The sequence below is a fragment of the Pseudochaenichthys georgianus genome, chromosome 6 (genome assembly GCF_902827115.2).
Source record: "Pseudochaenichthys georgianus chromosome 6, fPseGeo1.2, whole genome shotgun sequence".
Classification (NCBI taxonomy): domain Eukaryota; kingdom Metazoa; phylum Chordata; class Actinopteri; order Perciformes; family Channichthyidae; genus Pseudochaenichthys; species Pseudochaenichthys georgianus.
The window spans coordinates 6,965,415-6,985,422 of NC_047508.1; the positions used below are offsets into that span (position 1 = coordinate 6,965,415).

The window sequence follows — 20,008 nt, forward strand, 5'->3', positions numbered from 1 at the left end:
AAGGCCACCAAAAACGGTCCTGGCCTGGACGCTAAAGGACGTTAAAACGGGGCTAGCCGCTGCAATGGAAATGCGCTATAACATACCTTATTCTTACTCCGAGCACTACTTCTGCTCCTCCGTCGCTTCACACTTGCAGAGGGCGATTTCTCAACTGGCCGAACTGGTGTCCTGGTCGGTGATGACACCAGAAAGACCGATGGTACTGCATCTCCATTAAGTAATGGTTGTTCCATAAATCCCATGTTATATTTTATCATACTCTCAGAGTAGTCGTCCGGAAATTTGAAATGTTCGCTGCATACATGAGCCTGTGAATCTCTCGGTTCGGGCCGGCCACATTTCGCTAGCCACTGCCTCAGAATGTACTTCTTACGCTTACCTTTTGGCAACAGATGGAACCGAGCATTCCGTGGATTGTTCCTATCAGAATTGTGGCAATATTTCGCGATACAGTGAGGCATATTTGAAGAGAGAAACTACAGTAAATAACATGGAGATCAACGTGTCTTCGAAAACCAAACGCATGGTTTACGTCACGTCCGGAAAATGGCGGCGCCCACAGTGTTGATGTTATTTCGGTATATAATCAGTTTAAAATCACTGATAATGTCATCGGATTAAAAAAAAAAAAAAAAGCCTGGCAGAGACTGGTCTGTTTTATCGGATGATAATTATTTAAAAATGAGTGTCATGAGCATACCATTCCTTTAAGGGATACGTTATTTCCAGCAGTGTGTGCGGTAAACTAAGCATACACTTCAAAGTATTTAGCTGACAATGTAACTTGAAGCTAGCTAGCTTTAAGGTAGTTTACAATCAAGCTGCCTGTTCTGAATACGAGCACCCGGACCGTTATTGGACACAGGGCTGTAGGGATGAATGGATGGAGAGAGGAAAATATGTAGGGAGGGAGGGATGAAGAAAGGGAAGGATTAAACATTGAAAGGATTAGCTTAAAGCTAGTTAGCTTACAATCAAGCTAGCTATTTGAGAACATTGAGAAAACGTACAATAACTAAATGATCAGAAGACCAATTTATTGAAGGAAATGTCCAAGGGTGTATTCTGTACCTTTTTTGATTATTTAAATAATGTACAGTATTCTTTCAGTTATATTGTACACTGATAAAAACATATGTTGTGTTGCATCATTGGTGTGTTTAACTGCATGTGTGCATCTGTGGAGATGGTGATGAAATTGTCTTTCACCTACAGCTGTCATCAGTCAACCAGCAAACACTGTTGTTAGTCAATCTCTCCACTGTCAACCAGCGGCATAGCTGTGGGTGGGCCCACCCACATGCACGTCTGGCCCACCCACAGCCAATCAGCGCTTCATAGCGCAGAGCCGGGAAGCCCAGAAGGAAGTGCCACAAACTGCAGTTCATCTAGTGGCCGACAGGGGATGGATGCAGAAAGGAGCAATTCCCATAGACCCCCATGTTAAAATGCCCAACTTCACAGCAGAAATAAACATGTTTCTAGCCTGGTTCCAATACAACATATTCTGGATATAGTTAGATTCCACCTTCATGACAATGGAATAGGGAGTGCATTTTTTTACCGTGAGTTTTTATAGTAGGCTAAGTAAAGTAACTTTTACCGTGAGTTTTTATAGTAAGTAAAGTAACTTTTGCCGTGAGTGAATGAAAGTATTATTTCTTCTTGAGGTCTGCAGTTTAGCGTGTACACATTTGCTGAATATGAAAACACTCAGTGTGTGCCCAACAGTGTTGTGCTAGTTACTGAAAACCAGTAACTAGTTACCATTACTAGTTCCTTCATTTCAAAAGTAACTCAGTTACTTTACTGATTACTTAAATCAAAAAGTAATGCGTTACTGTGAAAAGTAACGTTTTAGTTACTTAAAAAAGGGCTCCCATTATATTAATGCCCTTATAGCCTTAATTTCAGTACTGTTATTGCATTGGAGAATAATACAATCTGTTGATCAACTTGACATGCACTATATGCAATCTGGATAGCATCGATATTAGCTGGCTTTACATTTTTGTATATTCTTTCTCCAGGTAGTTGGAAAAAGTGTTCCGTCCCATATGCCGCGTGCCGCCCGGACATGCTATCATGCTAACTAGCTCCCTGAAAGTGGGTGACTACACTGTAGCAATAGCCTGCATGTGTTCTACAACATACCGTGCAATGGCTTCATCGACTTTTCCCTGGCTAGCAGTCCCTCGGTTAAAATCCAGCCGCTGTTGCTTAGGTGCAGGTGGAGGTGGAGTGGCGTCGGCTGAGTCTCTGTGGTCTTAGCTACTAGCTTCGTCCCAGCATGTTGTTTTTGCAGATGTTTTAAGAGATTTGAATGACTGGTTTGGGCAGTAGATAGGCTCTTTGACCCGCCAGGACACAACTTACATTTAACTAAAACGTTCTTTTCTTTGTGCTCAACAAAAGTGAAATAGTGAGAATATCTCCAGGTGGAGAAACTAGACTTGAGCTACGCCGCCGCCGTGATAGTCTTGTTAGTAAACAACACAAACACGCCCACAGCCCGTCTCCGCATGTGACACAGGAAGTATCTAAGTACATTTACTCATGTACTGTACTTAAGTACAGTTCTCATCTCTGTTCACCTGGCTGTTGACTATATAAAAAAACTAACGCAGTAACGGAGTAACGCACTATGTAGTAACGGTAACTGAGTTACTGAATTTAAAAAGTAATGCGTTAGAGTACTAGTTACTGTAAAAAATAACGGCGTTACAGTCCCAACACTGGTGCCCACTGTGCGACTGTCAAGGATAAACAACCTGTGCCCCCGATATATGTTGTATGTATTATTGCTACACAAACATTACATTGCAGTTTAAGTGTCTCCAACTCCGTTTAAGAGATTTCTCTCCCCCGTCTGTGTGTGAGGGGGCGGGGCAGTTTACACACACGCAGCTGCTACATGCAGCAACACACACACACGGAGGAGATGGCGGAGAGAACGCGCTCCGAGGTGGTTAAACTATAGCCGTGTCGATGGGGACAATACTCGTTGCCAAAAGTGGAATAAGAGTTCAGCATGTAAGGGCGGTAACACGAGCAATGTGTCTAAACATTTAGCAAAAGTGCTCCACATCCAGACGGAGGAATGCACCGGGTTCAACTGTCTTTCTAGCAGCTCTGTAGCCGCGTCCACGAGTAACGTTTCCACGTCAGGTGTTCTGTATGCTAGCAGCAACACACCGAGTTAACTACATTATACAAACATGGGTTATAATTAGAGGAAACTGAGTTATTTAGTTTGTTAAAGTTTCAGCTATTCTGTTTACAGTTCTGTCATCACATTATTTAATACCATTTGTTAAAACATTGTTGTTTCTTTTGATTTTAAATTATTATGTATTTAATTTTAATAAAAAGTAATGTTAGTTTTGTTCACAATTTGTTTAGTTAGTTTACCTTATTTATTTCTCCAAAAGAACCGATAAAAGTAATGTTAAAGGACCGGATCGATAAGACATAGACATAGACATACTTTATTTTCATTTCAACAAGACACAGAGTGTACTATTAAAACGAAATGTCATTGTACTGGCTTACAGGAACAGGACAATATAACAACTTGCTAAAATTGTACATATAAATAAATAATAGTGACGTGGTGCTGATACAATTAAAGATAAAGTGTGCGTTTAAAATATAAAGACTTACTATACATATAAATAAAATAGACATACTATACAAATATGTGCCCTTTACACAGCGTAATGTAATCTTTATGTTACTGTATACTTGCTGTTCAGCAGTCTGATGGCTTGGGGGAAAAAGCTATTGCCGAATCTGCTGTTCTGCTCTTAATGCTGCGGAACCTCTTGCCGGAGGGCAGCAGGGAGAACAGAGCGTGGTGAGGACGAGTGGGGTCTTTAAACATGTTCTGGGCTTTTGTCAGGCAGCGTTTCTGAGCGGTGTCTCTGATGGGAGGGAGAGAAACTCCGATGATCTTCTCTGCTGTCCTGACCACTCTCTGCAGAGACTTCCAGTCTTTGGCGTTGCAGTCTCTCGACCAGATGGAGATGCCGCTGGTCAGCACGCTCTCTAGGTTCCTCTGTAGAACGTGGTGAGAATGGGAGGGGGGGCTGTGCAGGAAGTGTAGGCGCTGCTGTGCCTTCTTAAATAGTGATGTAGTGTGAGTGGACCAGGTCAGACTGCTTGTGATATGCACCCCAGGAACTTGGTGCTGGCTGTAGTCTTCACTGCTGTGCCGTTGATGTGGAGTGGTGGGTGACCGTGCTTTTTGTTCCTGAAGTCGACAATAATCTCTTTTGTTTTATCGACATTAAGGATCAGTTTGTCGGTGTTACACCAGCCTGTCAGATGTTTCACCTCCTCCCTGTAGGCCTGTTCGTTGTTGTCCCTGATGAGTCCCACCACTGCTGTATCGTCCGCGTACTTTATGATGTGGTTGGTACTGAACCTGGAGCATAAGCATAAGCGCTATCGATAAAAGTAGTAGTACCGTTAAAGCCTTAACGATACCCATCCCTATGTGGATGTCAGTTTTACACACATTCTGAGGCCACCGTGCTTTTTTGTTTTCACTGCTAATTTATGCTTATGTTCTATTAGTGCATTAAAAAATCATTAAAATCATTAATGAAGTTTCAGCTCAGACCCCACGCTTAATATGTCTCCCCCTGGCCCACCCACATTTCTCCAGGCCCACCCACACAATAATTCCTTGCTACGCCACTGCTGTCAACCGCACAATCAACTCCAGTGTAACTACATGGCTCACTGAAAGAAAAAGAACACCTTCCGCCCCGTCATCCCTTCTCTCCGTCCTTCACACCGTCATGAATCATGGAATGACACATTATAGAGGAAAAGCTGTCCGCACATGTGACTATGCAGGACTCATACCTGAAATGGATGAATTTACATTTCTGAGGAGGAATGCTTTGGAGTACAAGTTATTCTGAAAATGACTGATAAGTTAGATGTATTTCTAAACTTTTTAACCAGGTGCTTTATACCAATGTTTCCCACACTTGCTGCAGTCCCTGGTGCAAACATAGTCGTCGTTAGCCTTAAGTGCTTACCATACATATACAATTGAAGAGAAATAATGGCAAGCAGTGGTCTTAACTCTAACTCAAAGTAAATACAGAAGGTTTCAATCTGAAATCCTCTCTCGCTGTTTTATTGGATTTTACAGCAGAGTGAAATTAAAAGTGAATTAGCTTTTAAATTGCTAATCTGATTAGCTCTTAACTGATAAGCTACGGTAGCGTATACTGCATCCTCTCTCTCAAAGCTATAACTTTGTAGATTGCTTGCTATTTGTCAATTACATACATATTTCCGATGCACTAAGGGTTAGGTTAAAAGTCATTTACTTCTCCCAAATGACTGAACCCCCTTACCTCATTGGAAATAATTAAATAGGCGTTCTTAACTGGTGGTGTGTGCAGGCTTTGACTGTAATGTGTTTCTGGTATTTTGTGCAAAGATGAAGCAGCAGAAGGTAAAGGTGCTCTTCACCATGGTAACTGCACAGCATGTGGCTTCATCTCAATAATAATGCTATATTTCCCTGTTTGACCGCTGTAGCCACAAAAGCCATGACAACTCAATCAAACATACATGTAACAGCGGGCAGGAGATCAACCGACTGTACAGAGATCCATACTATTTCACTTCAAATTCATTTAAATTCAACTGCAGTTTCATAATGTTGCATAATGAGTGAGGATGTCCCATTTAATGCACGTGTTATAACATTTAATTTAACTGATGCTTTTTTCCAAAGGGACAATAACAACATCGCTTTCAAGAAGCCAGACCATTTTAAGTACAGCTCCATTGGTTTGAAATAAGCTAAACCTTTCTAAGTAGAGAGTTTCCTTTAATTAATTATTTATTTTATTGGTGCAGTTGGAACAGGTGTGTTTTTATCCTGTGCTGAAATATCTGTATACTTCCAGCTGTCCTGACATCAATAGGGAGCTCGTCCCACTGATTTGGAGCCATGATAGCACACACGTGTGTCCAGGGGGCCCGACTCAATGATAATGTCTTCCATGTGCTGATGTCTGTGGACTTCAGACAGGAGATAGCATGTGAGAGTATAATGAGAGGTGCTGGAGGCAGGCGAGAAAGGATGGAGCAGGTGTTGCCTTCCAAAAACTAACCGAGGCTGATCAAGCTGGTGTCAGCGTCCCTACATTGGCATCATTACCTATCATAACGTTGACCATCTGGAAAACACTTTTGTATTTAGAAACCAAATCACTCAACGCTTTAAACTGAAACATACAGCTATTGCATTGTTAAGTCCTTCAAAACACAAATGCATGTTCAAAAATAAATCAATACATGAAATGCGAACATGAATGAAAAACAAGAGAATGAGAAGAAAAACATCCATCCTCCAAAATATATTAAAAATAGAACAGATGAGAACACATCTGAAGACAGATCTCAGGTCAGAATGGTGTTGGTTCCAGAGAACTGCAGAGCTTAACACAACATCAATAGCAGCAGTCCGAATCCAGAATAATGATACCTTAGTTGTGCTGTGCTCTAATGGAGGATGCAGGTGCCCGGGCGAGTCATCAACGTGTCTGATTGTGATGGTGGAGTTTGTTTTTGCCATACCTTTTACCAACAGTAACCTTTGTGTCCATGGTTACAAGAAACCTTAACCTTGACCTTAAAGAGAACTTGCTCTAAGTCTGGATATCCTGCTTCACTTCCAAATAGGTGTGACACCATGTGTCCACCACACCCTGTGTCCCCCACACCCTGTGTCCCCCACACCATGTGTCCCCCACACCATGTGTCCCCCACACCATGTGTCCACCACACCCTTGTGTCCCCCACACCATGTGTCCACCACACCCTGTGTCCCCCACACCATGTGTCCACCACACCCTGTGTCCACCACACCCTGTGTCCCCCACACCATGTGTCCCCCACACCATGTGTCCACCACACCCTGTATCTCCCACACCATGTGTCCCCCACACCATGTGTCCCCCACACCCTGTGTCCCCCACACCATGTGTCCACCACACCCTGTGTCCCCCACACCCTGTGTCCCCCACACCATGTGTCCACCACACCCTTGTGTCCACCACACCATGTGTCCCCCACACCATGTGTCCACCACACCCTGTGTCCCCCACACCATGTGTCCACCACACCCTGTGTCCCCCACACCATGTGTACACCACACCCTGTGTCCCCCACACCATGTGTCCCCCACACCATGTGTCCACCACACCCTGTGTCCCCCACACCATGTGTCCACCACACCATGTGTCCCCCACACCCTGTGTCCCCCACACCCTGTGTCCCCCACACCCTGTGTCCCCCACACCCTGTGTCCACCACACCCTGTGTCCCCCACACCCTGTGTCCCCCACACCCTGTGTCCACCACACCCTGTGTCCCCCACACCCTGTGTCCCCCACACCCTGTGTCCCCCACACCCTGTGCGACTCTGCTATAAAGAGAAACAAAACAGGTTCCACACAAAGACAGGAAATAAACACAGGCAAGACATAGAAGAAGAAAACAGAACCACAAAACCAGAACCAGTTCTAAATTGGTATCTTTACCTGATTGGTCAGTAACACAAACCGATAAGCTGTTATCGATCCTGTTATTCTTTGATGGCACCCAGATGATTGTTGAGCTCAAACTGGATCCATCTTCAACTTTTTCACATGATTTTTCTAGCATTCGGACTGACTATGGGGACAATGTATTATCTTTTGAATTCACACACGACACCTGTTCCACGTCTGTCCGTCCTGGGAGAGGGATCCTCCTCTGTTGCTCTCCCTGAGGTTCCTCCCATTTTTTTCCCATTAGCTGTGGGGTTTCTTTGGAATGTCTTACCTTGTCCGATGTGAGGTTCAAAGGACAGAGGCTGTCATACTCGTATTCTGTACAAACTGTAAAGCCCACTGGGCTATTTATATATATATATATTGACTTTTAGACAAGTTTACTGTAAAAGAGGTACAATTAAGTATCAAATGACTCTAAAGCTAAACTCTCAAATGTCCCTCCAGACGGAGTTTCTCTCCCACACGCTCCCCGACCCTGACTGAAATGCCTCCATTGGACTCCTTTGTTTACTTCTGTAACATAGTAACAACATCACTATAGAAGACTTGCACCACTATTTACGCCCCAACACATTGTACATGATAAGCTAAGGGCCGGGACATCTCTAAGCGGTTGACCAATCACCACAGAGCCGACGAGCTAACCAATCAGAGCAGACTGGGATCTGGATTCAGACAGAGGGTGACAAGAGGTGCTGCAGCATGGGCAGTATGTATTATATACGATGAACATTAGCATAATAGGGCCTCTGAAACTATTACACTTATGGAAGGCAGTTACGGTTAGTGGTGAGACCAAAAAACAACTGTTCTGAAAATACAAATTCAAGTAGTGTTTCACTGTTCCTAATTTGAATGGGATTGTCGTTTAACTGTAGAATAAGCATTTTCTCCTCTCAGAAGCGAAACACCATCTGAAATGCAAGATGAATTATGACAAATTATAAATAATTTAACATTTTTATAAAGAAAATACCACTTGTGTAACATAATCACCAATCTGTGAAGCTTCCAGTAATCCCACGATTGTGTTTGTGTATACGTGTGATCGTTTAATGAAGTGCTGTAATTTGCAATTTTTTGGGTTGCGTTGTTCCTCTGCTGAGCATTTTAAAGAGGAGTATGTCACATATTCTAACACTGCCAATTATTTCTGTCTTTTCCTCTCCAGGCATTTAGAGGAGGTGGTGTTTACTTGCGGCTGTGAGATTCGCTGGCTGCAGCTATGGCAACAGAGAGGGGAGGCGGGGCTGAGCAGCCAACAGTTAGAATGTGATGACGGCTTGAAGATAAAAGTGCTGCAGGTTATGAACATTAGCAGCTGTGGTAAGTGTGAAAACTAGCAAAGAAATACGAAGCCTTGACCTTAATGATTGGCAATTGTAACAGCTAACAATTGTTTTTATAGGATTATTGTGTTCTCTTTTTTTTTATAAATCTTACGACAACAATAAACAGAAAACAAAGCTAACAATGTATCAGGACGTCTACCTCTCAGCTCCAAGCCCATTTGTCCCTAATGAAACCTTACATCTCCTGAAGCTCACATATACATCCTGCATGTTCTGTCTACATTTGTGGACTTTTTTTCCATCCCATTGTCTCTCTTTGCTTTCAGACCTGCCAGAAATCAGCGTCAGCCACAGCAACCTCACCGTTAAAGAGGGGGATCGAGTAACGGCCATCTGTAACGGCTCTGGATCCCCGCTACCTGAGGTGGACTGGCCTGTCAACGGCCTGCACTCCATCAATGCACAGGAGGTATATATATATATCAATAATATATAGGCCATTTAGGGCTTTAAAAACAAATAAAAGGATTGTAAAATCAATTCGGAACTGAATTGGAAGCCAGTCAGTGAGGCCAGAATTGGGGTGATGTGGTCACACTCAATTCTGTTTCATATGGGTGTTGAGAGACATGTATCCATAGATCTCTTCATGTTGCTCTCAAAGTGCACCAGATTGATGCTTTTAACTTCAACATTTAAAATAAAATCTTCCCAGGGGTGCATGCCCCCGGACCCCCCCTACAGGAGATTAGGTCCATCCCCTACTTAAATAATGTTCATATGGATAGGAAACTAAATACATTTGCACACATCTTGTGTCCATATCTTTCTGTTTTGGTGGTCATAGCACAACCGTGCACGTGAATGCATACGCGAGTCATGGTAAGATATATGGATTAAGAGGTTGCTTTTTCTTTGCACAGCATGAAAGAAAGGCGAAATGAGTGGGCTGTGATTTTAGTTTTTTTAAGCAGAGGTTGAGTTCAATAATTTGTACGGCCCTCGGAGGATGTTGTAAAAATTGAAATGGCCCTTGAGAGGAAAAAGGTTCCCCACCCCTAATTTAGCCCCTTGATTGAAAGAGCACATAGTATGCTCACTTTCAGGTTCATATTAGTATTTTATGCCTCTCCTGTGACATGTCTCCATGCTTTAATGTTCAAAAAGCTCTTTATTTTTTATCATACTGCCTGTGCTGCAACACCTCTTGTCACCCTCTCTCTGAAACCAGAGCCCAGTCTGCTCTGATTGGTTAGCTGGCCGCCTCAGTTTTGATTGGTCAACTGGTTAGAGTTGAATTGAAAAGAAAATGATATTGGGGAATCTTTAAATAATGGCTATAAAAGTGTTTGTACTGGGTAGATTATTTAGCTAAATAACAATATGATAGATTACAGATATCTGATTCACAATGAAAGTCAATGAAAAAAAACCCAATTTTGGCTCAAATTACGTATTGGACTAGAATGGAAGTTGTAGTATCACCGTTTGGCCACTACGAAAATGTTACTTCAACTGGCACACTTCCTCTTGGCTTGGTTTAGTCTTTAAGCCACAGCCTGCAAACAGCCTGCCACTTGTTACAAACCCAGCTGTGAGTCATCCAGCTCAGAAGACAGCATGTGAAAAAGTATATATCGTAATTGCTTCCTTCCATTGCCTTCAGAAGCTAACTGCTTTTCCACTCAGGTGAGGCAGGACAGATGACTCAGACCACAAACATATTCATCTTGTTACATCCATGTATCTCAACGTGCATCTGGACACAGTTTGATTGCCTATTAATCAGGATGTGTAGAACCAGAGAACCAATCAATATGGATGAGAAGTTGACTGTTTAGGCTGTAAGGCTCTAGAAGCAGCTTGTGTTTCTTCAGGGCTGTCCCATAGAGTTTATTATCAGTCAGAAAGAACATTTAGCTGTGTCTGGAATAAAATATGAGCTTAAGCCTACCAAATGGATCAAAAATAATATGACATAAACTTAACACAAAAAGTAAGGAAATGTGTGTTTGGTAGATTATTTCTTTTTTGTAACAATTCCTTTTTCTTACCTTTCAAATGGTGCCACATTTGTGAGGAACAAGCATTTGTGGGATGAGCAGCAGAGCTGAGTATGTGGGTCTCCTCTGCCAAACAGCAGCCACTCTCCGGTGTCGTAGGGCGGCCAGGAGGCCTCAACATGTGGAGGAACATTATGTTCAGCGATGAGTCCAGATTCGGCCTACGGCACATGGATTGTAGGGTCACCGTGTGGAGAAGACGCGAAAAACGCTTTGCTGATTGCTGCACCGATGGAGTGGAGAGGATGGGATGGCCTGCCTGCAGTCCTGACCTCAACCCCATTGAAGCCCATGTTGGGATCAGCTTGGCCCTGCTGTCCATGTCAGTGACCAACACAACCACGTTGGCTGACTTGGGACATATCCCACCCCACAGCAGAGTGCAAGCATGATGGTGACAGCATGATGAGGAGAGGCTGTTGTGGCTGTGGTTGGTTCTTCCACACGCTACTGAGGCTGCTTGTTAAATTAATACATTTCTTAAAGTGTTGCCAATATGTCTTGATTCGTCAGACTTCAATCATCCAATCCACCAAACAACATAAAAGAGTCAGCAGCAAAAAAAAGCTGTTTTGCATCGGCAGAGGTGATGTGTCACATTTGTCATGGGCGCACCCCACATACTCAGCTCTGCTGCTCATCTCACAAATGCTTGTTCCTCACAAATGCACAAAAAGCATTGTTACGACAAAGAAAAAATCTACCAAACACAAATGTCCTTACTTTTTGTGTTAAGTTTATAAATGATGACTAAATGTCAGCCTACTTGTACTTCAGGCGCAGAGACGTTATGCAATTCTGTCCGCTACAGTATCGTCTGCTAGAGTAGAAGAACTACGTTTTTTTTAAAAGATACTAAAAATGCTCTAAAAGCTGAATCCAGAGTTTTTTCTCTCTCCATTTATTGAACTGAGTTGAGAACCGCGGTTTGGAGGCAGGGCGTAGGGAAAGTTGTGTTCCATGTGTTCTGGGGAATTGATAAGTCAATGGGAAAATACTTTTTGGACCCAGTGGCATTATTACTCTGGGCTTTCTTACAACTTGCTTGCCCCCAGGCTGCACTCCTGCCTGACATGTAAGAACTTGACTTGCTTATTCCCCCTCTCTTGTTTTATCCTGCTTTCCCTTCAGGCTAAAGTCTACGACAACAACACCATTCACTCCATCAACATCACTTTGGTCAACGTGAGCAGAGACGACAACAACTTCCTGCTAACCTGCACCGCCACCAACATAGTGGGCATGACCAACGCTTCTGTCCAGCTCACCGTGCACTGTAAGTGCACACACACACACACACACACGCACACACACACACACACACACACACACACATCCACATAGTAAACATGCTTCTATTGGCTGACTGGTATATCTTTCATTTAATAGTCACTCTAGGAAAGTACTTATTAGTGTAAACATAACACGCGTTAGAGCAGACCTGGGCATTGTACGGCCCCAGGATGATTCTGACCGGCCCGCGAAAGATTACATGATAATTAGAAAATAAAACATATTTTCTAATTATCTTATGGGTGGACTAAAACCGCATTGCTTTTATTTTGAAGCCCATTTATTCTCACAGTGCACGCAATCGTGCACGTCAACTGTGCACGTGAAATGCATGTCTACCTTCCTTGTCACCCCAGAAAAATGCGAACATGTCGGCTCATGCCAAAAAGAGGAAAGTGGATGCCGAAAGCAGAACTTTTAAACAAATATGGACTACTAATTTTTTCTTTACTGAAGTCAAGGGTAAACCTGTGTGTTTGGTTTGTGGGGAGCATGTCGCCGTGTTTAAAGAGTACAATTTGAAACGGCATTACGAGACGAAACATGCCGCGAAATACAAAAACTTGACTGATGCCGAACGAGCGAGGACATCAACGGATTTACTAGCAAAGCTAGAAAAACAGCAAGGCTGTTTTACAAAGCTGCATGCAGACAGAGATGCAGCGACCAGAACCAGCTTTGTGATAGCCCACAAAATCGCCCAGAGCAGTAAGCCATTCTCGGAGGGGGAGTTTGTGAAAGAGTGCATGGTCGAGTCTGCAGCACTGAGAAAAAAGAAGCGTTTGAAAACATCCCGCTGTCCCGCCGCACCGTGACGAGAAGGGTGGAGGACATCGCAGAGAATCTGGAGTTTCAGCTGCAAAGTGAAGTGGGAAGCTTCGACTTTTTTTCTTTGGCTTTGGATGAGAGCTGTGACGTCCGTGACACAGCCCAGCTGCTCATATTTATCCGGGGGATAACGCGCGACTTCAAGCTTACGGAGGAGCTGGCAGCATTGCGGCCAATGAAAGGAACCACAACGGGGAGTGATCTGTTCACCGAGGTAAACGCATGCATGGACAAAACTGGGACTCGAATGGGACAGACTGGCAGGTGTCACTACGGATGGATGTCCGAATTTGACATGGGAGCCTGCCTGCAGACCTCCACTCTCAGGACAGTTCCGGTGCAGACCTCCACTCTCAGGACACCTCCACTGTCAGTACAGGAAGTGACGATTCTGACGCGTTTTCTTCCCGCCCACCGAAGGACTCGTTTGATGGAAGTTTTCAAATCACAATGGAGACTCATCACGGAGGTGAAGAGTCCGCCCACCGTGCACTTTGGGTCGGCCTTGGTCAAGCCCTTTTGACCCCCCCAGCCTGGTTCTCGTAAAAGTGTTTCGCTCAAATGACACCATGGAGGAATGTAACGGGAGTTGACAGGGGACTCTGCCCTCCTCACGAGTGCCTATTTTCGGACACTTTTTTTCACTTTTCCCCGGTTTTATTATTATTTTGACTATTTCACCCGGTTTCTACCGGGGACATTGCCCGGTCTCGGGTGTCCCCCCACGGCCTGTGTCCAGCCGCCCCCCCCCCCCACACTCATCCATGTACTAACGGATTTTGACAATTGTTGTTGCATTTTTCTCCTCTCACTGATCGAATGGCAAACGCGACCCACTGTCGGAGGGCCTCCGCGCCGGCCGATATGAAGTGTGACCCAGACGCACCGTCCAGGGGTCCCACGGGTCCCGCAGCGGGGTGGAGGTTCCCAGCTGGAACCTCCCCACCTCCGCCGCGGTGCACCCGGCAAACACGGTTGTTTCTCGAACCTTCCACTGTTGTCTAGCGGGTGTAACTAAAATACAAGATGTCGTATTTATATATATAAATATATATATATATATCTATATAGATATAGCGTGCATTTCATGTTCGGAAAGTGGTGCTGTACTGAGAGTAAACAATACAAGGTGTCCCTATTTTTATATATATCTATATATACTTTATGTATATAATAAGTGTCAGTACGATTTTATTTTGTATTAGCGTGCATTTCCTGTTCGGAAAGTGGCGCTGCGGCTGTACTGATAGTAACTACAATACAAGGTGTCCGTATATATCTATAGATATATACATATATACATATGTATATAATAAGTGTCACGATCCGTACTGACAGTGGAGGTGTCCTGAGAGTGGAGGTCTGCACCCGAACTGTCCTGAGAGTGGAGGTCTGCAGGCAGACCCCTCTCGAATTTGACAGGGGAAAATGTTGGGCTTTTGAAAAGAATGCAAGATAAAGTGAGTGAACTCAACGCAGAGCAGAAATTGGTGTTTATACATTGTATTATTCATCAGCAAGCGTTGTGCAAGTCACTTAGCCATGTGGTTGATGTTGTTACTACAACAGTTACTTTCATCAGAGCGCGGGCATTAAATCACAGGCAGTTTGTTTCACTGTTGGAGGAGCAAGAGAGCGAACATGGGGATGGCAGGTACCACACAGCTGTCAGATGGCTCAGCCTGGGCAAAGTGCTAAAAAGGTTTTGGGTTCTGAAATCAGAGATAAAAGAGTTTTGTGAGATGAAAGGCAAAACCATCCCAGAGCTGTCTGATAAGGACTGGATGGCAGATTTAACATGTGCTGTTGATGTGACTGCAATGATGAATGCACTGAACACACAACTGCAGGGCAAGGGCCTTGTTGCTCATGAAATGCAGAGCCATGTGAAAGCCTTCATGACAACGTTGAAATTAATTTCAAGGCAACTAGGCAGCAACAATCTGGAACACATGAAAACCCTGAAAGAAGTCAAACCATCAGCTGATCACCGGCACAGGTACTCATCCATGTTAGGAGCACTGCATGATGAATTTTCAAGGCGTTTTCAAGATTTCAAAAAGGTTGAGGATGAAATGCAGCTGGTTTCCTCTCCCTTTACCTGCAGTGTTGATCGTGCACCCACTGAGGTTCAGCTTGAACTCATTGACCTGCAGTCTGATTCACTACTGAAAGAGCACTTTAAGTCAGCATCACTGCTAGAGTTCTGCTCTGCTCTCAAGGAGGAGAACTTTCCAAACATGAGGAGACATGCTCAGAAGATGTTGGTTCTCTTTGGATCCACCTACACATGTGAACAGACATTCTCAGTCCCAGGTACAGATCCTCTCTCACTGATGAACATCTGTCAGCTGTGCTTCGCATCTCCACCTCAGACATTCAACCTGACTTTGATGGACTTGTTAAAGCTCAACAGAGACTGGATTTCTCCAGTGAAGTGAAATGGGACACTTGATCTTTTTTTTTTTTTTTTTGCACAGTTCTGAAAACATTAAATGTTTAATATAGGCATGTAAAGTCAAAAAGGCTAAAACTGGGACACTTTTCTTTACACAGTTACACAGTTCAGTGACATGTCTTGGCTACAAAGATTATGTGATGTCTTTAGAAAGCTAAGAAAATCCTTGTTTCAATAGTATATGAAACTCAAAATGCCCTTTGTTATTAATGTGACTGAAAATGAGTCAAATGTTTCACATTTTGTTTATCATTTTGGAAATGATATTTGAATAAATGATATTTTTGAAAGCTAACCTCACCTTTTAATTGCCAAATAATAACATACACTCTTACCAGCGGTCAAAACAATGCCATTTACTGCTTTTTATATAGAAATAAAATGTATATTATGCATAATTGAGTTCGGCATTTTGGCCCGGCCCTCCAAAATATTTTCAGTTGCTCATTTGGCCCCCTGGAAAAAACAATTGCCCACCCCTGCATTAGAGGCTCATCCATCATCATAACAGCACATCTGACCTTCAGGGTGTGTGCGTTTGTGTGTGTTTACACCCATGTGACCTACACAAGGAGCTGTTTGCATGAATGTGTCTCATAAATTATCTTGTCACATGGCTATTAAAAAGGCCACAGCAGCTTCACACCTACAGTACATCAGGAGCTGGTGAACACACAGTAACGTCTCATTAGAGCAAATGATAAGCTGCTTATTCATTCAACCTTTGAATGCCTTTTTGAAACACATTCACATTATATTATATGGGACTTTCTTAGATTCTTAGTCATTGTATCTCTTAATTAAAATATAATACATGTTATTTTTCTCAGATGGGGCAATAATGTAGCACATATGTTATCAAGCCAGATGTCACTAGGTCTTCACATAGGAGTTCTTGACTTCAACACTAATTAAAATGCATTGAATATGTATATACAAGGGCCCTATCTGCCAATTTAACATTATTGCTTTCACTTTTTATAAAGCTTATTAATTCCTGAAAGTCAATTATCAAACAAACAAGAGGAAATTGTGAATTTGTTTGGGGACTATTTTCAGCGGCGGACTTATCCACATGTATTATTCTAGTGAGTATTTGTGGCAGCATATTGTGTTCTGGATGGAGTCAGTATGTGTGTGTCCATGGTGATGGAGCTTAATGTCAGGCGTGAGGGGATCTGCTGTTCCCGCTGCAGTAATTCACTTCTTCATTGCTTTTTTAATCAACCCAGTCTCTTCAGTCTGCGTTGATCACTGATTAAGCTCAGCTGACAAAATAGCATCAGCCAAGTACACCATGAGCTTTCCTGGTTACCCTGGTAACAGCATTCACATTGACGTCAGCCAGCCAGTCACGCTCTTGTAAATTATAACCGAAGAAGAAAAAGAACAGTGTGAGCAATAATCACAAATCAACGATGAGACTCTAAACACAAGTCTGGGAATGAAAAATGTGAGGCTTGAATTTTCTGGTTATTACCCGTCCCCGTGTTGTTATGTAGCTTTGTCTGCATGCAAGCGGTCTGCAGAGTCACACACCCTCAAAGTACACCCTGCAGCGAGTACAACTCTAACACAGAGAAGACCCGTCTGCTGCCCCAGAACGCCTCGTTGGAGATTTCTCTTTTTCCATTTTTTTCTTCTTGGGTTCAGTGACGTATTTGGGTATAGTGACGTTACATTAAGAGCTCACACACACACACACTCGACCTTTTCTCAGCTGCAGCTCCGGGGATTTCTCAGCCTGAGACGGCGGGACGCGGCGAGGCTGGTTTCGGGCTGGGTGTAGCTGTGTCTCGCTGTCTCGCAGACGGCCACTGGGGGGTGGGGGGGGCAGGAGCTCCAACAAGCCGTTTAGGACAGAGAGTGAATACATAGACTACACAGAGATGCTGTGAGAAACCAATGTGAGTTTGGAACATTGAACAAAGTAAATCTATTCTAGTAGACCTCAACAATGGAATTATGATCAGTAGAAATGGCCGTGACGTGGGACCTTTAAGTTGCTCTGCACTGGAACTTGGTTTTACAGAGAAGCAATATGAGCTGAAATGCTGGCAAAAGGAAATGGCAGGACAGACGGGACAGATGAGAGACGGGACAGATGACAGACGGGACAGATGACAGACGGGACAGATGACTCAGACCGCTACATGTTCATCACGTTCCATCCATCGCGGTGCATCTGGCTACAGTTTGATTGCCTATTAATCAGGATGTGTAGAAACATGATGCTGATATCAATCTTTTCATCGACCACAATAAACTACATTTGAATAGAAATTGTTGATCTATTCCTTAAACTTAAGTTACGTGACGGTGAAGTATTTAAAAAACAGTTGGACACTGTTTATACAGTAGGGGAATAAAGTCATGCGTCACATGCTAAAGACAGCAGTGAGTTTGTCGAGGAGGAAAAGAGAGCAGCTAGATATCTTAGGAACACAAGACCCGACATTTATATATTATTGTTACTGCCTGCCAGATTGCTCTTGCTAAATCTACCTTAATAACTTTTCTGTTTTAATTCATGTCGCTGTGGACAATTGGAGCATTCTACCTGCATGCACCAATGTTTGTTGTGTTGTTGCATTGTGGGTAGTTCAGGTTTTGACAAGGAAGAAGGTGCTAAATGTTTAAAGGGTTCTGTTGTCCTACTGTCCATGTTAAGTCTAACAATGATCTCACCATGTGCACTGCTAAGTCAGTGAAGTGCTATTTCACACGACTAGCTAAACCTCAACTGCTCTCCTCTGGCAAGTCGTATTGAAACCAATGAGGTCAATATTTAAATGTAAAGAACGAAGTTAATGTCAGTGCAGTAAATATTTATGAATGACTTCTGAGCTACACTATTTAAAACATCGTTTAGCTAGCTAACTAGCGTATATTTTCTCAAAATCCTAATGGTACTTTCACATTTATTTTCATAGGCATACTGTACAGTCTTTGGCTATCATGTCTCATCATACTCCTCTCTTACATTATCATCCTCACGGATAAGCAAAGCACCCAGAGGCAACAAGACAACAAGCCTTCTAAGATCAGCAGGAAGTTCAGTTTGAATCAACAATGCTATCATTCTCTCTAGGACTGAGCTAAGGTCCCTCCAAAGATAGATAGTGTAGATAGTGTAATTCTTTAAAATGTACAGGTTTGGAGGTTGTAAACTGTGAAACCTAGCTTTAACTGTCTTTGTCTCTATCATAGTAAACCGAATGTCTTCGGATGAATGACTGTTGGTTGGACAGAAACAAGCTATTTTATTACGGTATATGGGATGGTAATTTTTCTGACGTTTTGTAAAGCAAACAACGAATGAATTGATTGAGTTAAATATCAGCATATTATGAATCATTTCAATGTATATCTCCTTCTGTAACCAATCCTGCTTTTAGTACAGAATACATCATGTGCGGGAGACTAGAAAGAATATCCATAGTGGGAGATATTTATGGAATTATAGCAGTAATTGTTCTTCTGTGGGAAAGTGTTTGCACGTGCCAAAAGCACAACACAATTCACAATGTAATGAATTGGCAAGTCACTTGGTGTTCTCTATATAATAATATAATAACAGTGTACACGTTTCTCACATATCGTCTCCCGGTCTGCCATCTGCTAATGACTTAATTCCCGTAGTGTGCTACATCTTCCAGCTTATTGTTTATCTACATTCATAAAGTGGGTTACATTTTTCATTCCAGCCAAAAAAGAAGGTCAGCTGTGTACTTTCACTACAGGCCATCACATACTGGATTTAGTCATCCCTCCATGTAATGTTGTTGTTTTTTGTATTGAAACTATCAATTATTGGTACGGTACGATATACTTTATTGTCCCCGTATGGACATTTGTTCTGGACTCCGTCCTGCAGTTCCGCATACATGTACATATACAAACATAAACATGGACGCTGTCTTTAGCTATGCTTCTGTGCTAGATTAAAGATACAAAGGCTTTCATGAATGCACAGCTACAGTGTAGAAATGGCGATGAAAGTCCCGAGCGGCTCCAACAATGTAACATAGTTATATAAGACATAAAACAATAAAACAAAGTAACAAATCAAATAGAAATCGTGCTACATCCTCACCACAGTGCTGTTGTCCTGACATCCAGCACACAGAAATAGCTGCTGAAGGTGAATTCATCTATTACTTGTTGTTCAGCTGATCCGTTCAGAGAGCAGCGATCTGTTCTGTACGGGAGTCTCTTCAGCAAAGGCAGACTCTTTCCGACTAGAAATAATGGATTATAATTATAATATGCTTCCTGGAATGTGTTCCAAACTAACTGTAACCAATTTCTTAAAAACTTGACCATGGTCCCAACAGTTAGCTTCAAGTATTGAACTTTACCCTTACACCAAATCCAACATTGGGACATATTTTCCACATGAAATATAAAAACATTCCCCAAGCATCTTGACATTCATGTTCTACAGTTGATGCGACCTTTCCATACGTAAAACTAAACAGT

The 20,008-nt window shown here is 42.9% G+C and overlaps 1 protein-coding gene across 1 annotated transcript in view; it reads left to right on the forward strand.

Moving 5' to 3' along the window:
• Window positions 1-20,008, forward strand: part of ntrk3a (neurotrophic tyrosine kinase, receptor, type 3a) — a 235,886-nt gene that overhangs the window by 118,581 nt on the left and 97,297 nt on the right. The window contains exons 5-7 of the mRNA XM_034085760.2: window positions 8,764-8,918; window positions 9,211-9,353; window positions 12,079-12,223. Of these exons, the coding sequence (XP_033941651.1) occupies window positions 8,764-8,918; window positions 9,211-9,353; window positions 12,079-12,223 (443 nt within the window). The remainder of the gene's footprint in view (window positions 1-8,763; window positions 8,919-9,210; window positions 9,354-12,078; window positions 12,224-20,008) is intronic.